Source organism: Scyliorhinus torazame, chromosome 4 (assembly GCF_047496885.1).
Source record: "Scyliorhinus torazame isolate Kashiwa2021f chromosome 4, sScyTor2.1, whole genome shotgun sequence".
Classification (NCBI taxonomy): Eukaryota; Metazoa; Chordata; class Chondrichthyes; order Carcharhiniformes; family Scyliorhinidae; genus Scyliorhinus; species Scyliorhinus torazame.
The window spans coordinates 150,679,482-150,693,603 of record NC_092710.1 but is presented as its reverse complement, the minus strand read 5'-3'; the positions used below and the strand labels follow the sequence as shown (position 1 = coordinate 150,693,603).

General features: G+C 45.8%; 1 protein-coding gene across 1 annotated transcript in view; it reads left to right on the top strand.

Moving 5' to 3' along the window:
- Positions 1–378: 378 nt before the first annotated feature.
- The window catches only part of LOC140410535 (14-3-3 protein theta-like), a 37,531-nt gene continuing 23,787 nt past the window's right edge, over positions 379–14,122 (top strand). The window contains exons 1-2 of the mRNA XM_072498761.1: positions 379–503; positions 838–1,406. Of these exons, the coding sequence (XP_072354862.1) occupies positions 981–1,406 (426 nt within the window). The 5' untranslated portion in view covers positions 379–503; positions 838–980. The remainder of the gene's footprint in view (positions 504–837; positions 1,407–14,122) is intronic.

Here is a 14,122-nt window from a genome sequence, read left to right as displayed (position 1 = left end):
CCAAGCGAAACCAGAGCGCTGACACTCCGCCCTTCCTCTCTCTTTCCCTCCTCCTCCTCTCCCCTCTCTCTCTTTCCCCCCTCTTCCTCCTCCCTCTCTCTCTCTCTTTCTGTCCTGTACTGTACGCGCGCGTACCACACCCTGCCCATTCCAGGGTTCTTCGCCATCGTCATGACAACAGTAACGTCATCCCACCCTGTATTTAATTGGAGGAAACCCCGTGGCCTCGCTGCAGATTCCCGGTCAACCTGACCTGTCAGCGCGGGACTGAGACCCCGCCCAGCCCGTGGGCCGCCAGCCCATTGGCCGCCTTGCGCCCGCTGGCTGCCGCCTCCGTCCTTCCATTGGTGGGGCCGCCTGTCTGTCAACATAAAGCTGGGGCGTGGGGGGCGGGCCCAGCACCGTCCGTCAAGGTAAGGAGGCTGGGCGGGTTTTTTTTTTGTTCCTCCTCGCGCTCTTCGGCCGGAGCTGATCCATTTGAGGAGCTGCTGAGAGTGTGGAAGGTGAGTGCTCAGTGCCTGCCTGCTGTATTGATTACTGGAGAGTGGGAGAGGCCATGCAAGCGGAAATAAATGAATTAAGTTTCGCTGGGGCTGCTTTTTAATGTCGAGGATAAATTCTTACGGGTTAAAAGAAAAATGCAGAGTTTTAATCCAATTCCGCCATTTTCCCGTTTTTGTTGTTAATCTGCACTTTGCACATAGTGGAAATTGGGATTGATTGTGGAGGGAAAATAAACGGCCGTGTAAGGATTCAATCGCAGTGTGGGTATAACTGTTCCGCCTCTCTCTCTCTGACTGTTTCAACTCACTTTATTTTATCCTTTATTCCTATCAGTGACTGGAGGGGAGGGCGGAAAGAGAAAGACTAAAGTGAACGAAACCCCTGCCCTCCCCCCTGTTTTTAAACACAGGCGCCAGAGAGAGAGAGCAAACTCCCTCGGCCAGCCCGGAGTTGTGACCAGCCGGAGAAGGAGCAGCATGGAGAACCCCGCCGAGGACAAGCCGACCGAGCAGGTCAGCCTGGACAAGCCGACCGAGCAGGTCAGCCTGGACAAGCCGACCGAGCAGGTCAAGCTGGACAAGCCGACCGAGCAGGTCGTCAGCGGCAACCCGGAGAACGAGGAGCAGGTCCAGCGGGCCAAGCTGGCCGAGCAGGCCGAGCGGTACGAAGACATGGCGGCGATGATGAAAGCGGTGACCGAGCAAGGCTTCGAGTTGTCGACCGAGGAGCGGAACCTGCTCTCGGTGGCCTACAAGAACGTGGTGGGCACCCGCCGGTCGGCCTGGAGGGTCGTCTCCAGCGTGGAGCAGAAGAACAACACCAACGAAGGGAACTTGCCGTACATCCGGAGTTACCGCGACAAAGTGGAGTCGGAGCTGGATGAAATCTGTAACGACGTCCTGGTAAGGACAAAGGAGAGGGGGGTTGATCTCTTCAGTTTAAATAAAGGGACATTTAAAAAAATGTTTGACCAGGTTGCCTGCTTCGATGTGCAGAAAGCAGTTGCGATATTGTAAGCAATCTTCGAAACACCCTTTTGTGAGGTGTTGGATTTCAATTACAGCATCTATTTTTGAGGCGAAAACTGAAATCCAGGAAGTCGGGTTTATAGGACGCTCTATTTCAGTCTGAAGCTGTGTAGGTTTTCTGGGTCAGTGTGCCATTAGCTTAAACACGTGTTTAAAGAGGTAAAAACACCTGAAACACTTCTTCAAACCAGATTTATTTCTATAACGGCGGTTTGCCATAGCGTGATGTGATTCCTTTAAAATCTATATCCAACTGATCCTCCCTGTTCATGGACTGACTTATTTTTTTTTTTTAAAGTTAAATCTGGAACTAAAATGCTGTTTTTGGTGGAACCAAGGTTAATGTTCACTCTTCACGGTCAAAAAGATGGGAGTTCCTTTGATGTGGTCTTTGGGTTTGCATAACTGCTGAACAAATGAGGAAAATGGGTTTTTAAACCTCTACTTCTCAATGCGAGAAGGAAGTCTTGGTAGTTTATGTCTCTGTGGTTGAAATTGCCACTGTTAATGCATGTAAATTTATTGTTTTCTGAATCCTACTTTTTCACCCTGTCATTAATTGTAATGTGCCAGTGTGGAATTAAACAACCAAGCTGAATTGTAATTTGCATAATTGCTGCTTTTTGGTTCCTGAAATAAAGGATTTTCACTACTGAAGGTCCTGGACCAAATATGCATTTGATTTTGTTATGATAGTGGGTGGCCTTTTTTAAGCTTGGCATCTTCTATGTGCTGGTAAAATGACATTCTTTTGAGTAGGTCGTTCTGATTTTTTTAATTTGCATAATTGTAGCTTAAGAAATTTGCTTTAATATGCAGATTGATGTGTTCATTGAATGCATGAAAGTGGCTGTAAAGACTTGTGTTTAGTTCAACTAGGGTGTGTATACTGGGTGGGGTGTATTGGTGTGAATCATTTTATTGGTCATCTTTCTTTGCAGCCAACATTGCTTTGACATTTGTAGTAATGCGTAACAAATCTGGTTTGTGCTGTTAACTCACTACAGCTGACATGTTTTTAAAGTGGTTGAAAAAAGACCACTTCAAAATGTTGTGCTTCAATCAACTTATCAAAGCCTACTGCAAAATGGATTATATTAAGACAGTGGTCATTTCCTGGGTTGCCATCTGTGCAATAAGGAATCAGGGAAAGTCTTATTTGGTAGCAGGCCCCAGGCTGAAGATCTCAATTTGCCTGTTCTGACTTGCACCTCATAGTTTTACATATTCTAAATAGAATCGAAATGTGGATTTTTGTTTCTGCTGTTGAAACATCAGCATTACAGTTGGAACCTGAGTAACTTGACGTGTGAACACCTAGAAAAAGGCACATCAACTAATGTCAAGTTGTGTGTAAGAGATTGTGGTCTTTAGCTTAAAAGTCAGTGTCAAAGAATTTGAAATGGAGCTGTTTCTTGCATTAACTCTTCTCTGGTTAAATGTGGGGGCATCTGTGACATAGAAATTGTGACTTTCCTGTTGTGAAGGTGAGGCCTTTTCCAGTCTGTGATCGCACTACTGTTGGTTTTGTTTACTGTCTGCTACCTTCATGTTGTGATGTGTATTGTTAATAGGGGTGGCAGTAGCATAGTGGTATTGTAACAGAACTGGTAATCCAGAAACCCCAGGACAATGCTTTGGGGTCCTGGGTTCAAATCCCACCACAGCAGATGGTGAAATATAAATTCCCCTGATAATCCGGAATTAAAAGTCCATGAATGTTGTAGGGCCTGATATGTTCTCCTTGTGACTCTAGACCCACAGCATTGTGGTTGATTCTTAAATGCAAGCCACACAGTTCAAGGGCAATAAGGGAGGAGCAATAAATGTGGGTGATACAACATTTACTGCCCAGTGAGGGTTTGTTCAGTCCCTGTGTCTGCAGGCAGAAAAGCAGCTATGTGCATGACCAATCACTACACTTCTGGCTCTTGGTCCATTGGTGCATAATTCCAAGTACCCTTTGTCTGAGGAAATTCTGGGCCAATATGAGATGCATTGGGTCTCCCTGATCTATTGTGCAGGTGGAATGGTGTCATTTGTAGTGACAGCACAGACCAGTACTAGGTAGCTTTGCATCTCACTTCCATTTTGCCTTCCACGACCATCTCAATCCAATGTGCCTTTTTAAAAGTAGCTCACACTAAAAATTTGGACATTAACCTCTGGTGCTGTAGCCATTGCTCCATTGTCTGCTTTCTGCAAGAGCAATTTGACAAGGCCCATTCGTCTGTCCTTGCAGTTGGTTCAAATCATTAATTATGAGGAGGAGTGTCAGTCTTTAAATGCTGAAATTGGAGGTGGGATAAGGTGAGCATAGATTCAGGGAAACATTTACAAGAAGGCTATATATGCCTCTTGTGTAGAGTTTGCATGTTCTGTGTCTGTGGGTTTCCTCCAGATGCTCCTGGTTTCCTTCCACACAGTCCAAAGATGTACAGATTAGGTGGATTGGCCATGCTACAATTGCCCTTTAGTATCCAGCAATGTGCAGGAGAGAGAGCCTAGGTAGGGTGCTCTTTCAGAAGGCTGTTGTAGGCTCTAATGGCTTTATAAAAAAAATAAAAAAAAACCACTTGTATTTATTTAGGTTTGCAGAATTTTTCATAACAGTAGTAACAATAATAACAAAACAAACTAGAGTGAACATTAATATAGTGCAAAAAGAGAGTGAACATTAATATAGTGCAAAAAGAGCATATACAATAACAATTAAATAGACATTACCCCACGTGACTCAGTCTTCCCACACCATCAGTCAGTGGAGTTTGTTAAAGTGATAAAGGAAAGCCCAAGTGAAGTGAAGGAGGTGCAAAAGATTGTACAGCCTGGTCAAGAGCTGATTGATAAGGTGTCCAATCTCTTTAAAGAATTTACTTATGTAGGTAAAATTTATTTGAGTGTACCAGGAGGAGTAGGTAAAGAAGTCACAATTTTAAGAGATATATGGAAGCAAGTCAATCTTTGATATTCAGAGATGAGGAGTTATGTAGTTTGGGAGGAATATTGCCAGAAAAGGTGGTGGTAACATGTGGAATTCGGAGTGAGCATAGTAGTCTTCCATTGTATAAGGGAAGGTTGGAATGTCCAGTGAACGAGTGGTGAAGTGGTAGGAGTAATAGATAAACTATTCCTGGACAAGATAGTTTATCTTGGGTAATGATATAGCTGGATTGCAGGTGGGAGTGATGCCTACTGTGGTTGATAAGCCAATGGAAAATCAGACCCGTGTTGAAGGACGAATATCCTGGGATTTTTCCAGATTGTAGTAACAAGGTCGCAAAGTCACAGGAAGACAAAAGGAGAAATCAGAATGAAGTTTAAGTACAATTATCCAAATCTATTTTTGATCAGGGTGTTTGGAAAAGAACAAGAATAGGTGGAGGATGAGGCTGCTATTTTTAGTTCAGGAAATTTGGTGGAGTTACAACAAAGATATAGAACAGATGTATCAGAAAGCATACACAGAAGAGGAATCTGAGTGTATACCAGAATGTTGTTACTGTAAAAATGATATGATAAGGCCATTACATTTGCAGGCGGATGAAAAGTGGGCAGAAGTTCACGAGTGGTATTGCCTGTAGGTTATAGAAAGGAGGTGTGAGTAGCACGAGGTACCAGTAGGTCATTTGGGAGTAAGGAAAGCTAAAATACAAAAATTTATTAGCCTTGAGTATAAAGATGTAGTTAAATTTTGTTGATCATGTCAAGTGAGGGGGAAACCTCAAGCGGTGATAAAACCAGCGCTCTTTTTATTATAAAAAAAAGAGTATTTTTATTAAGGTTTTGCAGAATTTTTCATAACAGTAGTAACCAGTAACAAACGAGTGAACATTAACATAGTGCAAAAAGAGAATATACAATAACAATTAAATAGACATTACCCCACACGACTGTCTTCCCACGCCGTCCCAATGAACCCCCCCCCCGGGCTACAGTCTGCTGCTGCTGACATTTTACTTTTCCCCGAGAAAGTCTACGAACGGCTGCCACCTCAGAACCCTAGTGTAGACCCTCCAGGCAAACTGTATTTTCTCCCAGGTCTCCTGACACTCCAAAGATCGCTATCTCTGGACTCTGCACCACCTGTGTGTTAAGCACCTTGGACATTGCCCTCGCGAACCCTTGCCAGTGCACTCTAAGCTCCAGGCATGTCCAAAACATGTGGACATGGTTTGCATGGCTGCCCTTGCACCTCCTGCAACTGTCTCTTCTACGCCACCTCCACCAGACTTGTGGAGTAACGGGTCGGCGAGAACGGCAAAGGAGCAGTTATCGAAGCTCCCAGACTAGTAACTTTACGCGCCGCATCCAGCTACTCCCATATCGCCACTTCGTAATCAAAGCTATATTGGCCACCCAGTAGTAGTTGTGAAATTTTAGCAGTACCAACCCCCCCCCCCCCCCCCCAACTGCTCCAACAGTGATCTCCTTACTCGCGGGGTCTTGTCCACACGATCCTACTCTCCCTAATGGCTTCACTATTATGGTTCTATGGCAGGATTCCGAAGGAGGGAATTTTGCAGTCCTGGAAATTGTGTAACCAGGACTAATGTGAATATTTTCTTGCACTCGAGTGTTCGTAATTCCCATGCTTTTTATAAAAAAAAAAAGTCAGGGCTCTTAGAATCCAAAGCAGCATTTGTGGTAGGGGTGGTATATGGATGAAAGTACTAGGACCGTCTAATTGACCAGTTGGGCTTGTATTTGAGGTTATAGGGAGAGAAGATTGGGAGGGTGTCGCACATGTGAATCTAAAGGTTTTGAGGTTGTGGTAGATTAAAAGAACTGGGGAGAAACCTGTAGAAATTGAGAGCACCTTTCTGGTCCTATGTTCTATTGGCCACTTCCGATGTGCATGTTCAGATATTTGGGCCTACAAGGGGGCGATGAAGATCTTGAAAGGTAAGATGTAGTTAAATCAATAGGCAAGAAGCAATTGCAGATAGAATTTTTTTAATTCTTGGGGATGAGTGGGCAGCACGGTAGCATTGTGGATAGCTCAATTGCTTCACAGCTCCAGGGTCCCAGGTTCGATTCCCGGCTTGGATCACTGTCTGTGCGGAGTCTGCACATACTCCCCGTGTGTGCGTGGGTTTCCTCCCACAGTCCAAAGATGTGCAGGTTAGGTGGATTGGCCATGATAAATTGCTCTTGGTGTCCAAAATTGCCCTTAGTGGGGTTATGGGGATAGGGTGGAGGTGTTGACCTTGGGTAGGGTGCTCTTTCCAAGAGCCGGTGCAGACTTGATGGGCCGAATGGCCTCCTTCTGCACTAAATTCTGAGTGTTACTGGCTGGGCCAGCATGTTGCCCATCCCTGATTGCCCTTGAACTGAGGTGCAGAATGCTGCTAGTGACTGGAATTCCAAAAATCTCTTTTCTCCTGGTAATCTGATTGTAGCCTGCATGCATGGTTTCGTTGATTTGGCTGTACTGCTCTCTTGACATCTAGAAGATCAGGAAGTAGAGGGGGAGGGGGTTGTTAAATGCTGGTATCTGAATGTACTGGGGCAAATTTTCACTTCCCAAGAATTTTTCATGGCAGTATTGAACCAGGCAGGCACAATGTTCTTAGTGATCTACATACTTAATTCACAATGTGTTCTGGGGAGCTAATAGTAGGCATCGGTTTAGTTTCTGTTGCTGTAAATTATTCTGCATTCGGGTAACCTCTAGCATTAATTTTCTGAAGACCAATTTTGAATCTTGTTGGTGTGAAGGAAGATTTTATTTTTTGGGGCAGTCCCACTTGTGGTGGATTCTGCAATAGTCTGATCCTGGATCCCCAGGCTCTGCCATAAGTTTGACATAGTGTTTTGAGGTGGGTGGGATGCTCTGAATTCTGTGCTGTCCTTCTGCTGTTTATGCTTTGCCTCAGGCCAGCGATTTCCCACATGTCTGTGGGGCTATTGCATTTGGGGAGGCTTTCAGTGTCCTTGTAACATTTCCTCAGCCATCTGCTCTCCTGGTGATCACTTGACATTTCAGGGCTCCGAGTAGAGTCATTGTTTTGGGAGTCTTGTTGGGCATGTGGGCAGGGCAATGTGGCCTGCCCATTGCAGCTGGTCAAGCATGATCAGTGCCTTGATACTGGGGGTGTTGGCCTGGATATTCACGATAGTACGACCTATCCTGCCAGTGGATTTGCAGGATTTTGTAACGGCAACGGAAACTCTGTACTCTAGTCTAAATGTTAGATTTCATCACAAACGTCTCGCTCTCACTAAAGAGGCTCCAGAGGGATGGAAAATGATCTATAGGTGAGGGCTCACTGTGGATGATGGTTGAGGTGCATGTGGCAGGAGTGGTCTGGTAGAGAAGTTTGGTTTTCCAGGTGTTTAGTCTGAGACTCCATTCTAGTGGTGTTTTGTAGCTTAGTCAAAGGGCTTTGTATCTCCCAGAGGTCAATGCACATTTCCTGGATTTGTCTCACAGGGCAGATCATGTCCAATTGAGGCTCTTGATGGGCAGGAGGAGCTCTTCAGCCACTGGGAGGAAGAGTGATTGAGGAGTATTCGCTAAAATGACCTTGTGGCAGAGAGCAGGGAAATCTCTCTAATTTCCAAAGTTGAACCTGTCTCTGTTCTTGAAGATGGTCACAATTAAGGTGTCTAAGATCATGCGGTCCCTTCCAACAAAGGCGATTGAGGTAGTGGATCAGTTGCATTTTAGTACATCTGTGGCAGAGGCCTTGTTGATCAGCTGGCGGATGTTTTTCTTTTGGACCTAGCAGCAAGCTGGGGTTGTCGAAGGCTGTCTTGGTGAAGTGTGCAGCAATCGTTGTCTGACTGCTTCTGATTTTGGCTCAGTGGGTTGGATCCCTGGGTACTCGGGCCATACATGGTTTTGATTGCACTGGAGTCATGCACACTTTCTCCTGCATTCTTTCAACCCATCAGTTGGTTCTTTAAGTTGCAAGCTCTTTGTTGCACCTTTGCCTGTGGGCTTGTTTCCTCACTACTTTTGGTGGAGCTTCTAGTTTGGGAACATGTTTGTGGTCAAGGAGAGCCTGGATTGCCTGACCGTGTATTTCCTGGTCGAGAGCCCAAGTGTTTCTTTTCTGGTACTGACTAAAGTGGCTTTTAAGTCAGGCCAAGTGCTGAGGGCGTTCTGTGGCTCTGGCTTGTTGGCTGTCGCCAGGCTAGCTGAGGCACCTCTCGGGACTCCAGCCGAGTCCCCTGCAGCAGTTGGGAGCCAGGGTGATGGAGATGGTCAAGTGACTTAGTCGGTGTTCAGTCCAGCAGGTTTGTTCGTATCGTGGTGTGGCTGATGTGGAGGTCGTTGTGGTCCCTTGCCCAAACAATTCTACATGTAGAACGTAGACGATAGAACACTACAGCGCAGTACAGGCCCTTTGGCCCTTGATGATGCTCCGACCTGTGAAACTACTCTAAAGCCCATCTACACTATTCCCTTATCGTCCATATGTCTATCCAATTACCATTTGAATGCCCTTAATGTTGGCGAGTCCGCTACTGTTGCAGGCAGGGCATTCCACGCCCTTACTACTGAGTAAAGAACCTACCTCTGACATCTGTCTTATATCTATCTCCCCTCAATTTAAAGCTATGTCCCCTCATGCTAGTCATCACCATCCAAGGAAAAAGGCTCTCACTGTCCACCCTATCCAATCCTCTGATCATCTTTTATGCCTCAATTAAGTCACCTCTTGACCTTCTCTCTAACGAAAACAGCCTCAAGTCCCTCAGCCTTTCCCGTAAGATCTTCTCTCCGTACCAGGCAACATTCTGGTAAATCTCCTCTGCACCCTTCCCAATGCTTCCACATCCTTCCTATAATGCGGCGACCAGAATTGCACGCAATACACCAAATGTGGCCGCACCAGAGTGTTGTACAGCTGCAACATGACCTCATGGCTCCTAAACTCAATCCCTCTACCAATAAAAGCTAACACACCGTACACCTTCTTAACAACCCTCTCAACCTGGGTGGCAACTTTCAGGGATCTATGTACATGGACACCGAGATCTCTGCTCATCCACACTGCCAAGATTCTTACCATTAGCCCAGTACTGTCTTCCTGTTTCATAATATTTACAGTGCAGAAGGAGGCCGTTCGGCCCATCGCGTCTGTACCAGCTCTTTTTTTTTTTTAAAGAACACCCTACCTAAGCCCACACCTCCACCCTGTCCCCATAACCCAACACTGAGGGCAATTTTGAACATTAAGGGCAATTTAGCATAGCCAATCCACCTAACCTGCACATCTTTGGACTGTGGGAGGAAACCGGAGCACCCGGAGGAAACCCACGCGCACACTGGGCGAACGTGCAGACTCCGTTGAGACAGTGAACCAAGCCAGGAATCTAACCTGGGACCCTGGAGCTGTGAAGCAATTGTGTTAACCACCAAGCTAATGTGTTGCCGTTTGTTATTCCTTCCAAAATGAATCACCTCACACTTTTCTGCATTAAACTCCATTTGCCACATCAGTCCAGTGCTGCAGCTTATCTATGTCCCTTTGTAACTTGTAACATCCGCACTGTCCACAACTCCACCGACTTTAGTGTCATCTGCAAGTTTACTCACCCATCCTTCTACGCCCTCCTCCAGGTGATTTATAAAAATGACAAACAGCAGTGGCCCCAAAACAGATCCTTGTGGTACATCACTAGTAACTGGACTCCAGTCTGAACACTTCCCATCAACTACCACCCTTTGTCGTCTTCCAGCTAGCTAATTTCTGATCCAAACTGCTAAATCCCCCTGAATCCCATGCCTCCATATAGTCTGCAGTGGCCTACTGTGGGGAACCTTATCAAACGCTTTACTGAAATCCATATACACCACCAACTGCTTTACCCTCATCCACCTGTTTGGTCACCTTCTCAAAGAACTCCGTAAGGTTGGTGATGCACTACCTACCCTTCACAAAACCGTGTTGACTATCTCTAATCAAATTATTCCTTTCCAGATGATTAGACATCCTACCTCTTATAAACCTTTCCAACCTTTCCAAGACTTTGCCCACAACAGCAGTAAGGCTCACTGGTCTACAGTTACTGGGGTTGTCTCTACTCCCCTTCTTGAACAAGGGGACAACATTTGCTATCCTCCAGTCTTCTGGCACTATTCCTGTAGACCAAGATGACTGAAAGATCAAAGCCAAAGGCTCAGCAATCTCCTCCCTAGCTTCCCAGAGAATCCTAGGATAAATCCCATCTGGCCCAGGTGACTTATCTATTTTCACACTTTCCAGAATTGCTAACACCTCCTTATGAACCTCAAGCCCTTCTAGTCTAGTAGCCTGAATCTCAGTAGTCTCCTCGCCAATATTGTCTCTTTCCTGTGTGAATACTGCTGAAAAATATTCATTTAGCACCTCTCCTATCTCCTCTACTCCAAGCACAACTTCCCACTACTGCCCTTGACTGGCCCTACTCTTACCCAAGTCATTCTTTTATTCCTGACATATCTATAGAAAGCTTTAGGGTTATCCTTGATCCTACCTGCCAAAGACTTCTCATGTCCCCTCTTGGCTCTCTTTAGGTCCTTCCTAGCTAACTTGTAACTCTCGAGCGCCTGAACTGAAGCTTCATGTGTAGAATCTCTATATTCGTTAGCCACAACCCCTATGGTTAAATTTACGAAAGGCATTGTCTTGCAATGTCCTTTAACATTTTGTTTTTGGTAATTTTCTACCTGGCTGTTCAATTTAAATTAATTATTCTGTTTGAATCCATTTGGGAATTAACCATGTTGCAAAGATCTGGCAGGCAGCATTGTGGAGAGAACTTCACATTTATGCATATTCTGAGCAGGTTTTTTTCCAAGTTGGAAATTCCTAGACATTTTCTAGGAATTGTACTGCTAGACACAACTGGGGGTGGAGAGACAAACTTGGAAGTGATGGACTTCTCCCTATCCCTACAACCCAATTTTAATGTGATTGCTCACGTGATTTTTGGGTAGTGGGGAGATTCAAGACTGTTGCCAAGCCAAATTTGTTACTTGTAAGTGGTATGGTATGTCTAAGACAAATGTTTGGTAGGAGGAATTGTGTCTGCAAACTGCTTGATCTAAATTGGTTAGTGCAAAGGCATCCCGGATAACATAGTTAAGGTTACTGTGCATGAACTGGGGATTTTCTAGAAGAGAATGTGGAGCTTGCTACCACACGGCTAGGGAGGATAACAGGTCTTTTCAAGGGGGGGGGAGAGGGGGAGAGAACAAAGGTGCCATGACTATTATTGGGAGGCTTGTGTGGAGCATAATATTTGGGCTCAATGGCCTGTTTATACAGAGCCTATAATGCTCATGTTAAACCCGTATAGAACCGTGGTTAAATCCCACTCTTATTGCTGTGTTACAAGAAGGAATGTGTGCAAGAGACAAAGGATAACGGCGCCGAGAAAGTTCAGCTATCAAAAGATTGAACTGAGATTCCAAATCTGGGGTCAAAAAATAGATTCGGGAGAACACGGTTACAGTCGGAAGGAAAAGGGATCCCCTGTGGCCGGTCCCCTTCAAAACAATTGTATTGTTTTGGATGCTGCTGGGGAGATTACCTTGTGGGGAAGGCCCTAGCAACCAGGTCTCTTGAGCCTGGCTCTGTGGCTCAGAAGGGGGGGGGGAGCGGGACAAACAGAAAAGCAATAGTGATGGGAGACTCGATGATTCCAAGAACGGATAGGAGATTCTGTGGTTGCAAACGAGACTGAAGGTATGTTGCTTCCCGAATGCCAGGGTCAGGGATGTCTCTGATTGAGTCTACAGGATTCTTGAGGGGGAGGGGGGAGCAACCAGAAGTCGTCGTGCTCAGCGGCACCAACAACATAGCTAAGAAAAGGGATGAGGATCTATAAATGATTTTAGGGAGTTGGGTTGGAAGCTAAAGAGCAAGACAAGCAAAGTAGTAATCTCTGGATTGCTAGCAGTGCCACGTGCAAATGAGGCAAGGAACATAGTGAATGCAGCTGAACATGTGGCTGCAGGGCTGTTGCAGGAGGGAAGTCATCAGATATGTGGATCATTGGGATACATCTGGGGGAAGGTGGCACCTGCACATGAAGGATGGATTGCACCAATATCCTGAGGTTTGCGAGAGCTCTTCGGGAGGGTTTAAACTAGTTTGGCTGGGCGGTGGGGCCCAGAGCTATGGATCAGTGGATAGGGTAGCTGTTGAACAGGCCTAAATAGTACAGTGGAATGGGTTAAAGTGTCTGTTTCAATGCAAGGAGTGTCTGGAGTAAGGGAGATGAATAGAGGATGGATCAGTACTTGGAACTATGATGTTGTGGCCATTACTGAGGCATGGGATTTCACAGGGGCAGGAATGGTTGTTCGGGATTTCACAGGGGCAGGAATGGTTGTTTGATGCTCTGGGGTTTAGATGTTTTGAGAAGAATTGGGAGGGAGGTAAAGGGAGGGGGAGTGCACTGTTGATTAAGGAGTGCACCACAGCTGCAGAAAAGGAGGTAGTTGAGGAGGGTTTGTCTAATGAGACTATGGGTGGAAGTCAGAAACCAGAAAGGAGCACTCACACTCTATTGGGAGTTTTCTATAGACTTCTTCCCAATAGCAGCAGAGAGATGGAGGAACAGATTGGGCGGCAGCTCTTGGGAAGGTGCAGAGGTCATGGATGACTTCAACTTCCCTAATATTGACTGGGACCTCCTTTAGTGCAAATGGTTTGGATGGAGCAGATTTTGTCAGGTGTGTAACAGGAAGGATTCCTGACTCCATCTGTAGATAGGCCAACTAGGGGGAGGCCATATTGGATTTGGTGCTTGGGCCACCACTCCTAGATCTCTACCATCGTCATGGAGAGGGATAGGAACAGACCGTATGGGAAGGCATTTAATTGGAGAGGAGAAATTATACTGCTATTAGATGGGAGCTGAGGAGCATAAAGTGGGAACAGTTCTTGAGCCATGAGGTTTTGCTGCAGCTTTATAAATCCCTGGTTAGACCACACTTGGAATATTGTGTCCAGTTCTGGTCGCCTCATTATAGGAAGGATGTAGATGCTTTGGAGAGGGTGCAGAGAAGATTTACAGGATGCTGCCTGTAGGGCATGTCTTGTGAAGAAAGTTTGAGGGAGCTAGGGCTTTTCTCAACTGGAGGGAAGAAGGTAGAGGTGTACAAGGTGATGCGAGGCATGGATAGAGAGAATAGCCAGAGACTTTTCCCCAGGGTGGAAATGGCTGTCACAAGGCGACATAATTTTAAGGTGATTGGAGAAAGGTATAAGGGAGATGTCTGAGGTAGGTTCTTTACAGAGTAGGGGTGGGTGGAATGCACTGCCAGCAGAGGTGGTGGAGTCAAGTCATTAGGGACATTTAAGCAATTCTTGGACAGGCACATGGACAGTAGTAAATTGGAAGGGGTGTAGCTTAGGTTGATCTTGGATTAGGATAAATGGTCGACACAACATTGTGGGCCAAGGGGCCTGTGCTGTATTGTTCTGTTCTATGTAACACTTGGTGAGAATGTGGAACTCATTGCCACACGGAATGGTTGAGGTTAGGACCTGTGGAAGGATACTCCTGTGGAGTAGGAATGCTGGCATGGGTTGTTTCCAAACTGTAAAACCATCTCTTGGGCATTAAAACCTGATCATAAACCC